The sequence below is a fragment of the Diabrotica virgifera genome, chromosome 6 (assembly GCF_917563875.1).
Source record: "Diabrotica virgifera virgifera chromosome 6, PGI_DIABVI_V3a".
NCBI lineage: Eukaryota > Metazoa > Arthropoda > Insecta > Coleoptera > Chrysomelidae > Diabrotica > Diabrotica virgifera.
In genome coordinates, this window is record NC_065448.1 from 52,759,298 (window position 1) to 52,778,057 (window position 18,760).

At 31.2% G+C, this 18,760-nt stretch overlaps 2 protein-coding genes across 2 annotated transcripts in view; one reads left to right on the forward strand and one right to left on the reverse strand.

The window, feature by feature from the left end:
- LOC114325907 (uncharacterized) overlaps positions 1–2,876 on the reverse strand; it is a 169,595-nt gene extending 166,719 nt beyond the window's left edge. Inside the window, exon 1 of the mRNA XM_028274054.2 lies at positions 2,421–2,876. Coding sequence (XP_028129855.2) covers positions 2,421–2,540 — 120 coding nt within the window. The 5' untranslated portion in view covers positions 2,541–2,876. The remainder of the gene's footprint in view (positions 1–2,420) is intronic.
- A 258-nt stretch (positions 2,877–3,134) lies between these two features.
- LOC114325906 (eukaryotic translation initiation factor 3 subunit M) overlaps positions 3,135–18,760 on the forward strand; it is a 67,386-nt gene continuing 51,760 nt past the window's right edge. Inside the window, exons 1-2 of the mRNA XM_028274053.2 lie at positions 3,135–3,297; positions 3,373–3,552. Of these exons, the coding sequence (XP_028129854.1) occupies positions 3,253–3,297; positions 3,373–3,552 (225 nt within the window). The 5' untranslated portion in view covers positions 3,135–3,252. The remainder of the gene's footprint in view (positions 3,298–3,372; positions 3,553–18,760) is intronic.

The following is an 18,760-nucleotide window of genomic DNA, read 5'->3' on the forward strand; positions in this document are numbered from 1 at the left end:
TCTCAGTATCAGAGAATGCTTGGAGTTCCTTCTCAGTAAGTCAATTGGGATTTCTAACTACACTTAAGAGCAAAATAATCGACTCACTTGCTGAATAATTGTACACATGGAATTTCCTAAACCTGTTGTCCGATTTGAGTGATTTTTTTAGTATGTTATAGCTTTATTATTTAAGAAAATCGATGTAATATTATTGTTGCTATACAGGTAAAGGTCATTTTATACCAGGTCTAACAATCATACTGTGTTTTTTCTTAAAGTTCGGAACACCCTGTGGAGTATTCTAGCATATAAAAAATATTTAAATTTAAATTCAATTGTAGGCTTAGGCTTTATTAACATTTTCTTTTTTAGCCCATTTGCTTATGTTGGATAATAAAAAAGTTAGGTACGTTTAAGAAAAAAAAACACCCTATGATTGTTGCACCCGCTATAAAATGACCTTTACCTGTCTAGCAATAATAATATTACATCGATTTTCTTAAATAATAAGACTATGCCATACTAAAAAATCACTCGAATCGGACAACAGGTTTAGGAAATTCGAGACTTCTAATGTGTACAATTCAGCAAGTGAGTCGATTATTTTGCTCTCAAGTGTAGAATCTGATCCCTTGAAAAATAAGACTAATAATAAAAAAACTTTTCAAAATGTGATTTTTTACACGAGAAAAAGTATTGTTTATAAAGAAAAATATATTTTGTGCTATAAAGACTAAAAAACAATTGAAAGATGTATTTAAGTTACTACAATCGTGGAGTATTTTGTACACCACCAGAAACAACAAATAATAAACTGGTGATCACGATCTCAGAATGCAGATTATAAAGAAACTAAAACCAATTGTAAAGCACATTCCAGTGATAAGTTAAGATAGATAAAAAAGGCCACAAATTAAATTTTTAAACATATTTGCAGTAGAATTCTTACATCTGGCGTACAAAATACACCAGCACATGTAGTTAAAGGTTAAAAACAAAAATAAATTTGCCAAAAAGATGTATTGGCTAAGGCTAAGTGATGTCGAACTATTTGATATCACATATTTATAATGATAAAAATATTTTCACTATTTTCAGTACAAATCTACAGGGTGTAACAAAAAGGTATGTCATAAATTATTAATATTCTGGGACCAAAAATAGTTTGATTGGACCTAACTTCCTAACTTTCCTTAGCACAAATGTGCACATAAAAAAAGTTACAGCTCTTTGAAGTTATTAAATGAAAATAGATTTTTTTCAAAATATCAACAACTGTTACAGATTTTATACTTAAAATGGACATGTGGCTTTCTTATGATAGGAAAATCATTAAAATAATAGTGAAATTTCTGCACCCCATAAAAATTTGAGGGGGGTTTAAGGGAACAAAATTGTGTGTACATTAATTGAATATGTTTTTAAAACTTTTTTGCCTCTTAGTATTTTTTCAATAAGCTACTTTTTATCTAGATGTGGCTTCTTTTTTAACCTTTTGACTGCCACCCACAATAAGAGGTTATTCTCCATATGCCAGCGAAATATTAGACCCATAAGATGAATCATATGAAGAACACGAGAGTTGCGTTGCCGGCACATAAACAAAGTTTGTCAAAACGTGAGAGGCGCCTTGCTGGCAGTCAATAGGTTATATGTAAATTATAAATAAATTACATGTAAATTATAAATAAATTTTCATATTATTACCAGGTCTCTATAATCTTACTTAACCACTTACAAATATGTGGTGGATTTTACAAATATTCAAAATATCTCAATATAAACTGGCTTAGAAAAAAGTACTAAGAGGCATAGAAGTTTTAAAAACATTGGGTTTAACTGATGGTACCACAATAATAATTTAATTGGAACGTACACAAATATTTGCGGGGGTTTAAGGGAACAAAACCCCCATAAAATTTTTATGGGGTGCACAAATGTCACTGTTATTTGTTTTAAGCTGTTCCTGTCATAAGAAAGCCACATGCCCATTTTCAATATAAAATCTCTAACAGTTTTCGATATATTGGAAACAATTGATTTTCATTTTTTAACTTCAAAAGGCTGTAACTTTTTTATGTGCACATTTGTACTAAGGTAAGTTACGTTCAATAGAACTATTTTTGATCCCAGAATATGTGATTTAATTTATGACCTACCATTTTGTTACAACCTGTATATTTGTCAAGCAATGGGTTAATTGATATAATTGTTAGACTCAATGAAGGGATAAAGCAATCAGAAAATGTTTGGTATCTAAAATAAATTGCTATAGTAGTTATATTTGATCTAAAAAATTGTTAATCCAGCTAATTTAAAAAGCAGTGTTTGTAATCCTATTAATGTGCTATATTTAGATGAATATTAATATTCACTTAACCTAAAATAGTCATGCTTATCATCATAAACATTTATAAAAGAAATAAATATTGTCATACCTGTTCAAAAAATCCATCCTGTTTCTCCTCTTCGGCTAAATTCAGAGATTCTGTGGTAACCTTTTGAAAGTCATTTGAACCAGTCTCAATAATGATGTTAAGGCAAAAGCAGCTGAACATGGTGAAACACTAAATGCAATAATACTTAAACAACACAACAAATTATAATGACAATGCCGTGGACTGTTGGAATTTCGGAAAATAGTGGTTCAAAATAGATTACAGGCTACAGCTGATGGAGTATACAGTAGTGACAGTAAATGGGGATGCTCAGTTGAATAATTATAATGAATATATGAATGTAATACGATTGTAAATCACTTTTAACACTTCATATCCTTACAAAACAAGTTTTTCGTATAGAATAATATATATTTTTTTATAAAATATATTAAAAAACTCTAATTTTTGAACAAAGAAACAATGAATTTGGTGTCTAACTCGTTCAGATTCGGAAAATCACGATAGCCGAAATTTAATTTCAACAATCGCCAAGCGCAATTTTGTCTGAGGTTTCGATTGTTTTACTGAAATAAGAGTTTATTCGAGAAATTGTTTATCTAAAACACATTATGAATTAAATGTAGCATTATTAAACAACGCGATAAAATGATATAAAAAGTTAATAACCAAAATTTTACAATTTTAAAAAAATTATTTTTTATAACCTAACTGCATACCAATAACGTAAAGGACAAAAAAATGTCAACGTCAATGTAATGACAACGACAACTGACAGTTCCCTTGGTTCCCTTTTATTTCGTTTATGGCCAGTGTGGCTAATAGATAAATAATAAATATATTTTATATAAAGTAAAACACAAATTTCACGATGCAAGTGCCTCCTGTATTTATCGATATGTCCCTGGAAGACCAGGTAATTTTAAGTTAAAACTATTAATAGCAGAGAAAATATATCACATACGGTTTTTGAGGTTATATTTTGTTACAGGCCCAAGAACTCAGGGTGTATTTAAAAAGTCTTGGCGCTGAAATTTCTGAAGAAAAGTCTCCGAAAGGTATAGAAGACGATTTACATAAAATTATTGGAGTATGTGATTCGTGTTTTAAAGAGGGCCAGGAAAATGATGTGGAGATGGTGTTAAATGACATAGTTTCCATAATGGTTTTGGTAAGTTTCCTCCTTGTATGCCTACGGCCAGACGAGCGACAACTTAACGCGTGTAGTAGCAGTAAAGTGAAGCGGCATTAGCTACATAATTATTGAGTATCGCTAGATGTAAATACAGCCCTTTGGTCATTGTTGTGGCTAAATGAGCTACAAATGTCGTTCAGTACACTGCATACAAGGTATTTTGGTGTTTATTCTTTGTTGCGTGCATTATTATCTTTTTTTAACTTTGGACATGATTGATGAAACAATAATTGAAGGGGTCAGGGCAATAAGGGACCTAAGCCTCATTTGAAAAGTTTTGAGTAAATCACGTTTAAAGTTTTTGACAAAATCCTGAAATCATATTTTTATATTTTATAATGTTTACCTTAATAGGGAACTTGCATAAAATTTTAAATTCGAAAAAAATGTTACAAATCACAACAGAACATAATTTAAAACATGTATCAAATATTAAAAAGTTTTGTTTGGCTTTCGTTTGGCCCCTAAAGATGATTAAAAATTCAAATTAAAACAGGTGGCCCAAAACGCGTCGTGATGTCATTCATTTAAATTATGTTTACATTCTTCCAAAAAAGTAAACAGAATTTAAAATTAGACATTATAAACGTCGATAGAAAATACAGTTATGTAACCTCACAAGTGTTTTTGATCGTTTGAACTATTTTAAATGTCATTTAATAGTGTCAGTGTCAAAACGACTGCCAAACCTAATAGGGAACTTGCACATTTTTTTATTGCATAATAATATTCAGTTTCCTTTAAAAATAAGATTTCCAAAATTTCACGCCTTAAAACCTCATAATAACAAGTACAACTTTAAAATCTATATATTTTTTTGTTTTCTGGCGTTGGTTTAGAGAACCTTTAGTCAATTTAAAATAGTTCAAACGATCAAAAACACTTGTGGTTACATAACTGTATTTTCTGCTGACGTTTATAATGTCTAATTTTAAATTCTGTTTACTTTTTTGGAAGAATGTAAACATAATTTAAACGAATGACGTCACGACGCGTTTTGGGCCACCTGTTTTAATTTGAAATTTTAATCATCTTTAGTGGCCAAACGAAAGCCAAACAAAACTTTTTAATCTTTGATACATGTTTTAAATTATGTTCTATTGTGATTTATAACATTTTTTTCGAATTTAAAATTTTATGCAAGTTCCCTATTCCTTACATGCATAATAAATTATTAAATATATTTTTTCAAAGAAAGATACAAAGTGAAACTGCATTTTTTAAGAAAAAATTTATTAAGCAAATAAATGTGGCTTATGTCCTTTTTGAAAATAACAAAATGAATCATTCTAAAAGCAAGAATATATCTACAATATTATTTTTTATTAAAAAAAAAATCGGTTTCATCGTCCCTGTCTACTTCCTCTGCTTCATCAACTTGGTTATAGTCTTGTTCAATGTTAATTGTACTGATTCCAATAATACTGAGATAAAACTGCTGGTTTATGAGAGGAATATATTATAAAAGTTTCTTTATATCCTGAATTTTTTTAATGTTCAGTACTATTGGTCCTCCATATACAGGGTGTCCCGAAAAGATTGGTCATAAATTATACCAGACATTCTGGAGTCAAAAATAGTTCGATTGAACCTAACTTACCTTAGTCAAATGTGCTCATAAAAAAATGAAGTTTGAAGTTTGAATGAATGCCCTTTGAAGTTACAAAATGAAAATCGATTTTTTTCAATATATCCAAAACTATCAGAGACATGTATCATTCTCATGGGAGGAGCATCTTAACAAAATTATAGTGAGATTTGTCCACCCCATAAAAATTTTATGGGGATGTTGTTCCCTTAACCCCCCCCCCCAAACTTTTGTGTATGTTCCAATTAATTCATTGTTGTGGTACCATTAGTTAAACACAACGTTTTTAAAACTTTTTTGTCCCTTAGTATTTTTTCTATAAGCGAGTTTTTATCGAGATGCGGCTTCTTTTTTAATATATTTACATACAAATTTTATGGGGGTTTTGTTCCTTTAAACCCCGCAAATGTTTGTGTACGTTCCAATTAAACTATTATTGTGGAACCATTAGTTAAACACAGTGTTTTTAAAACTTTTTTGCCTCTTAATTTTTTTTTGTCACCTTTTATCTAGATGTGGCTTCCTTTTCAAAATATACCTAAAAATGTACATTATAAATAAATTTTCAGATTATAACAGGTCTCTATAATCGTACTTAACCATAGACAAATACACACACCGGCAAAATTAGCCGAACCCCTTAAAAATGGGACATGTTTGATGTCTCGAATTTCCTAAACCAGTAGTCTGATTTGAGTGATTTTTTTAGTATGTTATAGCCTTAATATTTGAGAATATCGTTGTAATAATATTGTTGCCAGACAGGTAAATATCATTTTATACCGGGTGTACCAATCATACTGTGTTTTTTTCTTAAAGTTTGGAACACCCTGTGGAATATTCTAGCATATGTAAAATATTAAAATTAAAACTCGATTGTAGAGTTAGGCTTTCTTAACATTTTCCTTTTCGATTCATTTACTTATGTGGGATAATAAAAAAGTTATGTGCGTTAACAACTATCCACGTTTTTCATCAATAAATCCTCATAGTAGGGGAGGAAAGTATGCTAAATTTGCAGTTACTCGAGCGTTATGGGGACCTATTGGATTGTGAAGAGTATGTGCTAAAACCAGAAAAAAGTTAAGTTAAGTTTTTCATATGATGGGGGACTATTCATTTTTTAATTTAATTTTCCATTTGAAACAATCGTTTTTTTTTTTCGATTATAGCGCGATCTTTCCATAATTCGAAAAAATGTGTCAAATAAAAGTTGCTTATTTTTACGTAAAGAATCCAAATAGGCAATAAAAATTGGGGGCTCCTATTTAAGATTTTAAATTAAATCCCCCACCCCCACAACTGTGGGGCTCGTGTTTTGTGCAATTCGATAGATTTTTCAAAAATATTGAATACATGTATTTTGCAGTTTTTTGATTGGATGTTCATTTTTCGTCGATGTTGTATATAAAATTTGTAAAAACACTTTCAAAAATAAATACTGAATATTACAATGCATGTGCGCTCAGCGTTTGACATTAAAACCTCCCTCGAAGCTAGTTCAGCTGAAAACCACTGGAGGTCATCATTGTGACATCGCTTATTAATTTATTTATTTAATACATCTATTGAATTACTTTAGGCTTGTTTATTAAACTAAGCAGATAATGATAGTAGGGGAGCCCAAGCGGGGATTTTTGCAGTTACTCGAGCGCGTCAGATTATCACATGGGGAGAAATCTTGTACCCTGTAAATGTACCTATTATATTGGTTCTTAACACCGGGAATTCATTAAGGGGGACCGAAAAAAAATTGGTTTCCTAGAAAAGCTCGAAATCGTCAGATTAAGTACATGCAAAATAGTGTAAAATATTTCAAAAATCTGACGATTTGAGCGGGGTGTAAGAAAATGGGTGAGTCGCAAAGTTTCACAAAAAAAAAAGCGAATATTTCGGGAAATAAACGTCAGATCGAAAAACTAAAAAATACGTGGGGGTTTCAATATTTTTCAAAAATCTATCGAATAATACTGAACACGTCACCCCACGGAGAGGGGTGGGGGGTAAATTAAAAATTTTAAATACGATATTTCGCGAAATGAACATCAGATCGTAAAACTGTAAAGTACATGTATTCAAGAGAGAGAGAGAGAGACATACTTTATTGATACAATGTATATATACATATGTATGTTAATATACATTATTACAATATATGTTTTTTGTTAATATTAATACCAATACAATAATAAAAAAAAAAAATATTTGTATGTGGCGGTAATCACAATATCACTGACAATTAGTTACAATACAGATGATGATTTGAATAGAGTTGTTTATTGTCTTGATGTGTAGCAGATTTCTTCAAAAAGAGTTCTTCCTGGATATCTACGGGCACTGTCCTCTGGTATCTTCACAATGTGGGGCTCAATCAAATTTTTGTTATTGTCATTAATAAAGAGATATTTAAACAGCTTATTGAGTCTGTCATTAATAGGTTCAATTCCAGTTTCCTCGTACAGCATTCTGTTGGATGGATTGTGAAGTGGATTATCAGGATGACGCATTCTAGTAATTTGTCGAAGGCTAGTTGTTTCAGCCACTTTTATATTATTTTTGGCAGGACCTTTAGAATTATAGAAAATTGCAGAACCATACTCCAGCATGGGCCTGCAAATCATTTTATAAATATTGGCTGCTGTTTCAATCGTAATTCCCTCATTCTTGTATGTTAAACTTCTGAAGTGTTTTGCTCTAGTTATAATTTTCCTTTTTATAACTGCTGTGTGGTGGTTGAACGTCAATTTGTTATCTATTTCTATTCCCAAATACTTAACAGTTTGGGAGGGTTTAATAATATTGTCGCATATGTTTATAGTTGGTGAGTGATCTTGGATTCTATGGTTAAATATTATTAGTTTTGTTTTAGAAGGATTTATTGTTAATCTCCATTTATTCATCCAAGATATTGTGTCATCCACCTGCCTCTGCAATAAGTCCATTGTCTTTATTAAATTTTTTCCATATGATATCACTGCAGTGTCATCAGCAAATTGTAGCAAATTAGTGTTGGTTAGTCTATTGTCGCATATGTCACTGCAATAGAGATTATACAATAGAGGGGAGAGTGGTGAACCTTGTGGAACTCCTTGTTGCACTGAAAATGAATGGGAATATGTTTCATTGATCTTAACTATACACCTGCGTCTTCTAAGAAATTCGTCAATAATCCATATTAGAGAAGGGGAGCATTTCATTCTGTGAAGTTTATATAACAATCCTCTATGCCAAACGGAGTCAAAAGCCTTCTTGATGTCCAAGAAAACTCCAGCGGCCTTTAGTCCTTGCAATCTTGCTGCCTGTATATTGGATGTTACTATTGAAAGAGGAAGGATTGTAGATGATTTTTCTCTAAATCCAAACTGGTGTGCTGGAATATGTTGGTTTAATTCATTATATAATCTTCCTTGGATAATTTTCTCAAAATTTTTTCCAATTACTGGGAGAAGGGTGATTGGACGGTAATTTTGGGGTAGTTGATGGTTAGTATAAGGTTTAGGGATAACTATTACAATGCCTGTCTTCCACTCATCAGGGAAGAAATGATTCATGATACAATAGTTATATATGCTCATTATCTCCTTATGAATATCTGGATCTAGTTGTCTAAGGATTTTACGATTGATGGAATCTTTGCCTGGAGCTGTATTTTTTCCTTTATATAGAGCCTCGTCATATTCATCTTCTGTGATGTCCTGAAGAGCATTCAGATTACGACTATCTTCATAAAAACTTCCAAACCAACTATCCACCTCCTCTAAGGTATCTCTATCAAAATTGTCATCCTCATCAAATTTGTAGGTTTCTTCAAAGTATCTAGCAAAAGCACTGCATTTTTCTTCATCTGTACTATATGTCTGGCCATCATATATCAGTTCTGAAATCTGTTGTCTAAACGATTTATATTTAGACAGTTTTTTTATTTCATTCCAGTATGTTTTTCCTTTCATGGAGTTTATACTTTTACATGCTAGGATCCATTTATGTTGTTTAAATTGTGATATAAGTTTGTGAATATCTTTGTTTAGTTCATTAAATTGTGATTTTAATGCATGTGTCTCATTTTTTTGGATCTGCCTGAGTAACTGTCTCTTCAGTTTAATCAGAGACAAAATGAAGGGTGGAAGATTGTAATTAAAGGGTGATTTCTTCTGTTTGGGCGAATTTTCTATTATTAATTTAGACAACATAGTGTTGAAATTTTTAATGTAATTTGGGCAAATGTCATGCCTTATATTCAAAAATTCTTTCATTCTACTATTTACATTTTGTACATTACATTTTGCTATATTGGGAAGATTAATTTCATTAATGTGGTCAGGATCATGATGTAGATTAAAATCAAATTGCAATGCCAAGTGATCACTTCCCAGATCTGGAGTTACAAGTATATTTGTGATATTATTTATAATATTTTTAGAACAAAATAATATATCTGGAGTTGTGCTTGGGTTACCTGCCATTATAAACGTAGGAGGAGTAGGTATTTGACAAAAATTAGAACTTTGAAGAAAACCTCTGATTTGCTTCATACGTGAGGGGCTTGATTTTGGGTTAAAATCGCCAATTATTATTGAATAATCATAAAGGGATGCCTTAATGAAGATAGTTTCTTCAATTAGTGAAGAATTGTGAATATAGACTACGAAAATATGTAATTTGGAGTCTTTAAAAGGAAATGAGACATGAATGCAGTTATTAAGAGGGTTGTTTATTCGTGGAGGATTTTCTTTCCCCATCTTCCATGTTTTTCTGGATTGTATAAGACTGCCTCCTCTGAAGTTTTGGTTTAATATATTTCCTTTTTGTTGGATTATAGACCAGTCACAATATGGGTTAATAAAATCTTTATTTTTGCTTTCCACACACATAAAACTATCGATATTGTTAGCTTGTAAATAGTTGTATATTAAATATTTCTTTGGTTGAAAACTATTGATATTTGAATAAAGAAACCTCACCTTATGAGCCATTATCCTGAAATATTGCAAGGCCTTCCTGTGGCATAGTTGGTGAGTCATTGGTTGGTTTTTCCAGATCGAACATGAGTATAAATAGTCGATTTCCGCTAAATACTGGGGTAGTATCAATGTTATATAGATGTACAAATCTCTTTTTTAGCTTAATTATGATTTCTTGACGATCTTTATTTTTAGGATTATTTAGTTTGTTAGTATATGTTTCAATAATATGATCATGATATGTCATTGGTGAATGTATTCTGCTCGTACCAGTAATTTCTGATGGCATTTCGGAGGATTTTTTGTTCATAGACTTAATTCGCGCATTAGGAATTCCTTCGATAGGTTTAGTTGGTCTGTTAGGACATTTAGGTGACCATGCTTGGTGGTCTTCGGCGTTGCACGACAAACACTTTTCTGGAAGAGGAGAGGTGCACATTTGTGTTGAATGTTTTCCTTGGCATTTCCTACAGCTTATTGATGTGGTGCAGTTCTCTGTAGTGTGGGTATATAGTAAGCATTTAGAACATGGGATAGGAGAAGGTTCGGGTGGTTGACTGGGATAAACAGGATAGTGGTAGTTCTTAAAGAACACTCCCTCGCTTAAGAGTTTTTGAAATGATGAGTAATCTCCCGTAATTATTCTAATCAGAGGTGTCAGTTTTCCGGTTTTTCTTGATGTAATTCTTTTGCAGTATCTGTGTGTTATTCCGATATTGGTAAGGTGGTCTTTTATATGTGTATCCTCAATATCCAATTCTACTGATGATATAACACAGGCGAAAGTTGTGTTTTGTGATTTATGTGGTGTTGATGGATTTTGGTTAGAATTTGTTTCTTTGTATTCTTTGACCACACCTGACTGGACTAATGATTTCAGCTTTGTTTTAATGTGTTTATTATCCTGATTACTTTTTAAAATAAAACCACTTCTAGTTTTTATTATAACATCCGAAGAGTTTGGATCTCCAACACTCCAATAATTAGCCAACTGTAACCTTGATAATTCTTGATGAGTTGTTAAAAAAAAAATTTGTTTATAGTTTTTATTACTGATGGTTTTCATTTGAAGTGAATAGTTTTGTGTGTTGTTGTAAGTTACCTTTTTTGATGACTTGGAGTGTTGATATCTTTTTGTGAGTTTTGCTGAGTTTGTTGTGTTATGTTTTCAGAAGATTGTGGTCCAATTATTATATCTTGCACTTGCTGTTGAGATAGTTGTGGTTGTGTGATTCTTTTTTTTGCTGGATTATCCAAATGTTTTTTCCTTTTCCTTTTCACTTTTGTCCACTGTCCGGCATCATCCATTTCCATTTCTTCCTCTTCTTCTGTTTCGCTGCTCTCGGAAGCCATGATTCTTAACTGACATGTATTCAATATTTTTCAAAAATCTATCGAATGGCACCAAACACGTTCCCCCACGGAGGTGGGGTGGGGGGTTACTTTAAAATCTTAAATAGGAGCCCCCAATTTTTATTGAAGATTTGGATTCTTGACGTAAAGATAAACAACTTTTATTCACAACATGTTTTCCAATTATAGATAGATGGCGCTATAATCGGAAAAAACGATTAGTGGAAATGGAAAATTAAATTAAAAAATAGAGAGTCCCACACTTTATGGAAAACTTAATTTTTTTGGTTTTAGCACCCACTCTTCACAATCCAATAGGTCCCCATAACGCTCGAGTAACTGCAAATTTAGCATAATTTCCTCCCCTACTATGAGGATTTATTGATGAAAAACATGGCTAGTTGTTAAAGCCCATAACTTTTTTATTTTCCAACATTAGCAAATGAATCAAAAAGAAAATGTTAAGAAAGCCTAAGGCTATAATTGAGTTTTAATTTCAATATTTTATATATGCTAGAATATTCCACAGGGTGTTCCAAACTTTAAGAAAAAAATACAGTATGATTGTTACACCCGGTATAAAATGATATTTACCTGTCTAGCAACAATATTATTACATCGATATTCTTAAATAATAAGGCTATAACATACTAAAAGAATCACTCAAATCGGACAACAGGTTTAGGAAATTCGAGACATCAAACATGTCCCATTTTTAAGGTGTTCGGCTAATTTTGCAGGTGTGTGTATGTGGTAGATTCGAAAAATATTCAAAATATCTCGATAAACACTGGCTTATCGAAAAGTACTAAGAGGCAAAAAAGGTTTAAAAACACTGTGTTTAACTAATGGTGCCACAATAATAATTTAATTGGAACATACACAAAAGTTTGGGGGGGTTTAAGGGAACAAAGACCCCATAAAATTTTTATGGGGTTCACAAATTTCACTTTAATTTTTTTTTAAGATGTTGCTGCCATAAGAATACCACATGTCCATTTTCAATAAAAAATCTCTGAGTTTTCGATATATGAAAAAAAATCGATTTTCATTTTGTAACTTCAAAGGGCTGTGACTTTTTTTGTGTACACTATTGTATATAATATAGGTAAGTGAGGTTTAATCAACCTATTTTTGACCCCAGAATCTGTGGTATAATTTATGACCAATCTTTTTGGGACACCCTGTATATATTTTTTAAGCTTTTTGTTGTCACCAAACTTTACAACCCTCTTACCAGCATTTACTTCATCAAACGCTCTATTTAGGGTGTGTTTAATGAATATGGAATTTGGGTGTTCGCTATCGAACCAAGAAAGGACCAAGCCACCTCCTAATAAAATACTTTTTTGGTCTTAAAATGTGTTATTGATAAACGAATTTAAATAGAATATTAGTGTTAATGGCTCTTTATCAATAAAAAAAATTTTAACAGGTTATTTATGGCTACGTTTTACTAAAAAAGTAAATTTAATGTTATTATAACTTATTAAGACACAAGCCACATATCCTACAGCAAGAAGGTCTCAAGCCACTAAAATGTTTACTTACCTTTTTCGGAGAAGATTCATCACTTTCAATGGAACTCGTGTGCGGAGAATATTCTCGATCCTTTACAGAATCGTCAAGAGTCAAAATCCAAACCTGAACTACTGTATTTTTCCTTATAAAATAATTGTTTTTCTTTCAACACTCTTCGATCATGTGTCACCATGTTGATTTTACTGTGGCTTATGACATTCTTGCTTACAAATTTTCCATGATTTTGCAAGTCGGCAACAATGTTGTTATAGCCTGGTGGCCACATCTATCGACCAATAGCCGTAAAATTTCGCTAGTGGCTTGAGACCATTGTTACAGAGCCCGTTTTAGTAAAATCTTCAAATTTCAAAAAATATGGCTTAGGTACCTTATTGCCCTGAGCCCTTCAATTGAGGGGTATAGAATTAAAACCCGCTTTCTCCATCTATGATCGAAATTAACCCTCTAAGCCAAGCCGCACACCAAAGAAACATGAAACGAAAAACATGAAACATGAAACGAAAAACATGTTTCGTGAAAAGAAAACACTGCTAAAAACATCTCAAAGTCCGCCTACTAATGAAACGAGTGTGATTCATGCTCATGACACATTTTTATTTTCGGAGAGTCTCATAAATGGCCGGATATATATTTGTTTAGCAGTGGTTTATTTCCATGAAACGTAATTTACGTTTCATGTTTCTTTGATGTGCGGTCGGGCTAACTGTTATGACCGTCTGTAGATGGTGTTCACTTTTTTCTAGTCAAATTCAGAATTTTCAATATCTATTGCTTAAATAGCATTGTTTGTTTTTAAATGATCATATATGCGTACATTGATTAGCATTTGAACATTCCTTGCAGTCCAGTTTACCAAGTACAAGCAGTTGCTTTTAGCCATCCATCAAAATGGGCGTATAAATTATTGTAACCTGATGGGAATTATCATATAAGTGAAAAAGTGGTTTATAACATCTATATTTTGTTGAAAAATTTACTGTGAATACATCATAACATCTATTTTTGGAATGTATTATTGGTTTTAGAAAAATAGATAAGCTACTATAATTTTTAACGCTATAAATGATGACAGTCTACCTACAGATGGTCATAACGGTTCACGTCAAGTTTTTTTTTTGTAAAGTATTTTTTGGAGCAAAATTATCTTTCATTTTGTTTTTGAAATTTATGCTAAATATGGAACCCAATGTATATAATCAAGTATATTCAAATGGGAAATAAGCCACAATTTTACCTAAAAATGATTTTATTAACGTTTCGACGCCCAAGTCGGGTGTCGTTGTCAAAATACAAAATAATACTAAATAAACAAAAATGTTGTTGCTTAGTAAAAAATTCTTCTAATAATTTATTTATTCTGACTCATTTATATCGGCAATTCAGACACGTATTATACATTTTAAAGTAGACGACTTTAAAATGATATTGCCAATATTGATGAGTTGCGTTCCTGGGACGACTTTACTAAAAGATAGTTTATTCGATTACATGAAATCAATCCCAACTCAAGAATAGTCCTAAAAGAAGCAGATAGTAAAAAGAGAAAAATCAAAGAAGCGGCTCTAATTATGCTAAATGAAACCAATTGTGTCGCAAATTCCTCGGTAGAATGTAGTAGGATGTGGTTACCCATATTAAAGGAGGAAGTCAATAGAAAGAAAATACCACAATTAGTAAATCAGTAATATATCGAGTTAGTACATATTTAGTATTTTAGTATTATTTAAAATTTAAAATATCAAGTCAGAATTTGGTATTAGTTTTGAGAGTAAACTAAATATAAACCCAAATACTTACGATGTCGGGATAGTATCACGAGGTTTTTCCTGGTTTTCCCTCGTGATTTACTATGGAATCTCTAACGCGAGAATTTCATTGCCACCGTTGCATTTGGTTGTCTTTTTAAAGACAGATCACATGCTATGATTTTTTGTGGCGGATATTATTGAGTTGGGATTGATTTCATGTAATCGAATGAACTATCTTTTAGGAAAGTCGTCCCAGGAACGCAACTCATCAATATTGGCAATATCATTTTCAAGTCGTCTACTTTAAAATGTATAATACGTGTCTGAATTGCCGATATAAATGAGTCAGATTAAATAAATTATTACAAGAATTTTTTACTAAGCAACAACATTTTTGTTTATTTAGTATTATTTTGTATTTTGACAACGACACCTGACTTGGGCGTCGAAACGTTAATAAAATCATTTTTAGGTAAAATTGTGGCTTATTTTCCATTTGAATATACTTGATTATAAAAATGCCACAAAAAAATAGCTTCAGAACAACACCAATGTATATATTTATTATTACATATTAGTATAATAAATAAGCTACTATAATTTTTACTTTATAATTGATGATCGTCTACAGATGGCCGTAACAGTTTACATCAATTTTTGTTTGTAATATATTTTTTGGGCCAAAATTATCTTTCAATAATGTCAGTATATGTATTACATCAGAAAAAACTGTTTCCATGACTTGCTTCATAGATAGTTACTTTTTTTATGTTTTTATTTTTTGTATTGTTTTACTTTCTTATTTTTATGTTTTGTTACGTTTTTGTTTTTATTTCAACACTAAAAATGATCTCTTTAGTTATTGTATTCAAATAACATCTCTTGGAATTTTTTACACCTAAACCGTTATGACTGTCTAGAGACGGTCTACCTTCTTTCACATCTGGAGGTCAAACTATAATAAATATTTAAAAAAAAATGAACATGAAATTAATTCTAACACTGAAATTACCCTAATTAGAAATTATCAGATATTTTGAACTATTTAAAAAAAATAACTGTTAAAGGGCTAAGTTGTTTATATTTTCTGAATCTGCTTGTTGAATCCTATACGAATCCATAACTAGTTTGACTCAAAATTAGGTTTATCCAATATAAATTAAATGTTAAAAGAAGCATTTTGAATCAAAACTGTCTTTCTCCTATGACAGTTCTGCATGAAACCTGTCTTTCTCCAACAGACCAATACGAAGCTTGTAAAGTGGGTGGAGGGGACTCACTCAGATGTAAACACTTTGTGTAATGCAATGTCAGTGTTTGTTTACTGTAATCAGCTATCAACTTTAATAATAATAATTATTTACAGAGTTCTTTTCTTTAAACCAACAAGAAAAGGCTACACTCATGACTTAGAAAAGTTGCTGTCTGGCACTTTTTATTACTTACGAGAGAGAAAATTACTTAAAGAGAAGAGCAAAAGTGTTCTTCTATTATCATTTGATTGTCAGAAAATCATCCTTCGCCAAAGCTGCCAGATCAGATTACATGCTACAATCGCCAGATACATCTAAACAATTTCACTATAGTTTCAAGGCACTCGGAAGTCTACCTTAACTACAAAAATCGTAAAATTTTATCTTCAAAACAGGAAATTGTTTAAAAACTGGCTTTGTCCAAATGAGTTTGTTTCCAAAACTTGCTTTCTCCAAACCAGTTTGTTTCAAACCTTGCTTTCTCCAAAAGTTTGCTTTCAAAAATCACTTTCTCCAAACAAAAAAGGTAATTATTGGAGTTGGAGTTAATTAATTATGTAATACCAATTTCTATGGTCAAATTCTATGATATGAAACTTAAATTCATATGATAACTGTACGGGCTTGTTTTTAACAAGTTTCAGTGAAAATTTTGGAAAAGGCGAGTTTTGATTCTATACCCTTCAATTATTGTTATATTGGCACTACACCATCAGCGCCGTCGGAGGTTACAATGCCAAAGGAAGTGGTGGATTTGGCCAATTAGTCGAGGAAATGAAGCATTTTGGCTCGCAATTTTTTCGTCCAGCATGGATTTACTTGAAATTTTCACAGAAGGTAGGGAATAGTCCAAGGATCATTTTCTATATCATGCTGCTGTACGCTAAAACCTTGGGGGTAGTTGCCACCCCATCTCGGGGGTGGGAATTTTTTGTTATATTTTAACCATGTAAATCGATGTAAAAAGTAGTTTTAAGAAAAAAATGTTTTTTACATTTTCTTCGTAAAACTAATATTTTTCGAGTTATTCGTGGTTGAAACTAACAGTTTTTCGACGGAAAAATCGATTCCCTTAGACAGAGGGTTTCTTGAGAATAACTCGAAAAATATGCATTTAATCAAAAAAACTGTAGATATCAAACGAGATATCTTTTAGTAACACAAACGAAACTGTTTTTCTATAATATTTTTACGACCAATACAAACCGAGATACGGCATGTTAAAGGTAAGCTTTTTTCGTCAAATGCATAATTTGAAATAATCAAAGCCAAATAACGGGAAAACTTGCATTTTTCCAGGAAAACTTTTATGATGTTTTTTCAAGTATACAATAAGATCTTTCAAAAAAATAAAAAAAAGTTCCTAGCATAAAAATTGAGCAACTTATGATTAAAAAAAAGTCGGTACCTGTTTTTCTCTACGAAAAAAACAGTGAAAACAACCCCCTAACTACCCTTGTAACTAAAAATTGGTCTTCGCCTTTTTGAAATTCCTTTTATATTTATATTATCAATACACCCAAGAAGTTTGACCTATTAAAAAGGCCTAATTTTAGAAAAATTGGAGTTTAAAGAAAAATTGATTTTTTGTAATTTTGCATTTTTTATCATTTTCTTCAAAATATCTCCGAAAATACTGGAGATACGAAAAAAATGATAGACTACTAAATTGTAGCTTTTTTAATAGCTACAATTTCTTTATGCATAGATTTTCATTACAGTGAACAGTTAGCGAGATATAGCTGTTTAAAACATCTATTTACGAGCAAACATCCCCTTATTCGAGCCCTTTAAACCAACCTCAATTAAAAATTAAGGGATCTTACGGAATTTAATTTACACAGTCTTATTACTCTTCAAAAATTCTACAAAACTGTTATTGAAAAAATTTTTATCGCCAAAAATGAAGGAGCTATGTTTATAAAACTATTATTTTTTCGAAAAATTCGAATAGTCCCCTTCATTTTCAATGTACCTATATAATACCACAGAGCCGGTTCGTATACTGGATTACTAAAAAACTATTTGTATGTGTATTTTTATATATTTGTAAATTCATATTTTTGTGTAAATAAATGTTTTTGTAATAATACTACTTTTTTTCTGTATAGATCTATTAAATTGTTACTTATAAAAATTGCAATGTTATTTAGGGTGGTTTTTAAGGGTTGAAATATTATGATATTATATCCTAAAGCATAAAACAATCATTATTTAACCAGTCAAAACAAAATTTTACCTGTATTAAAGTTTACAATGTTTTTATATAATTTTTGAAAATAAGGGTGGTTTACACCCCTAAAAATAATCAACGCCCTTGAGCATGATATAGAATATGAAGTACAGGGTAAGATGATCCTAACCCCAAATTTTTATGTAAATTGATGCAAGCCGAAATTATTCTTTTAGGATAAGTAAACTTTTCATATATATCTCCAACAAGGGTGGTTTTAAGGGTTGAAATATTGTGATATTATATCTTAAAGCACAAAACAATCATTATGTAACTAATAAGAAGCAAATGTTGACAATATTAAAGTTTAAAATGTTATTTTATAATTTTTTACAATTAGGGGTGGTTTTCACCCTTAAAAAAACAAAAGCGTACAACGGCTCAATATAGCAAATGAACTAGAGAGTAAAATGAGCCTAATCCCAAATTTTTGTACAAATCGATGCTGGACGAAAAAATTGCGAGGTTTTGCCATTTTTCCAGCTTCATTTCCTCGACTAAATATT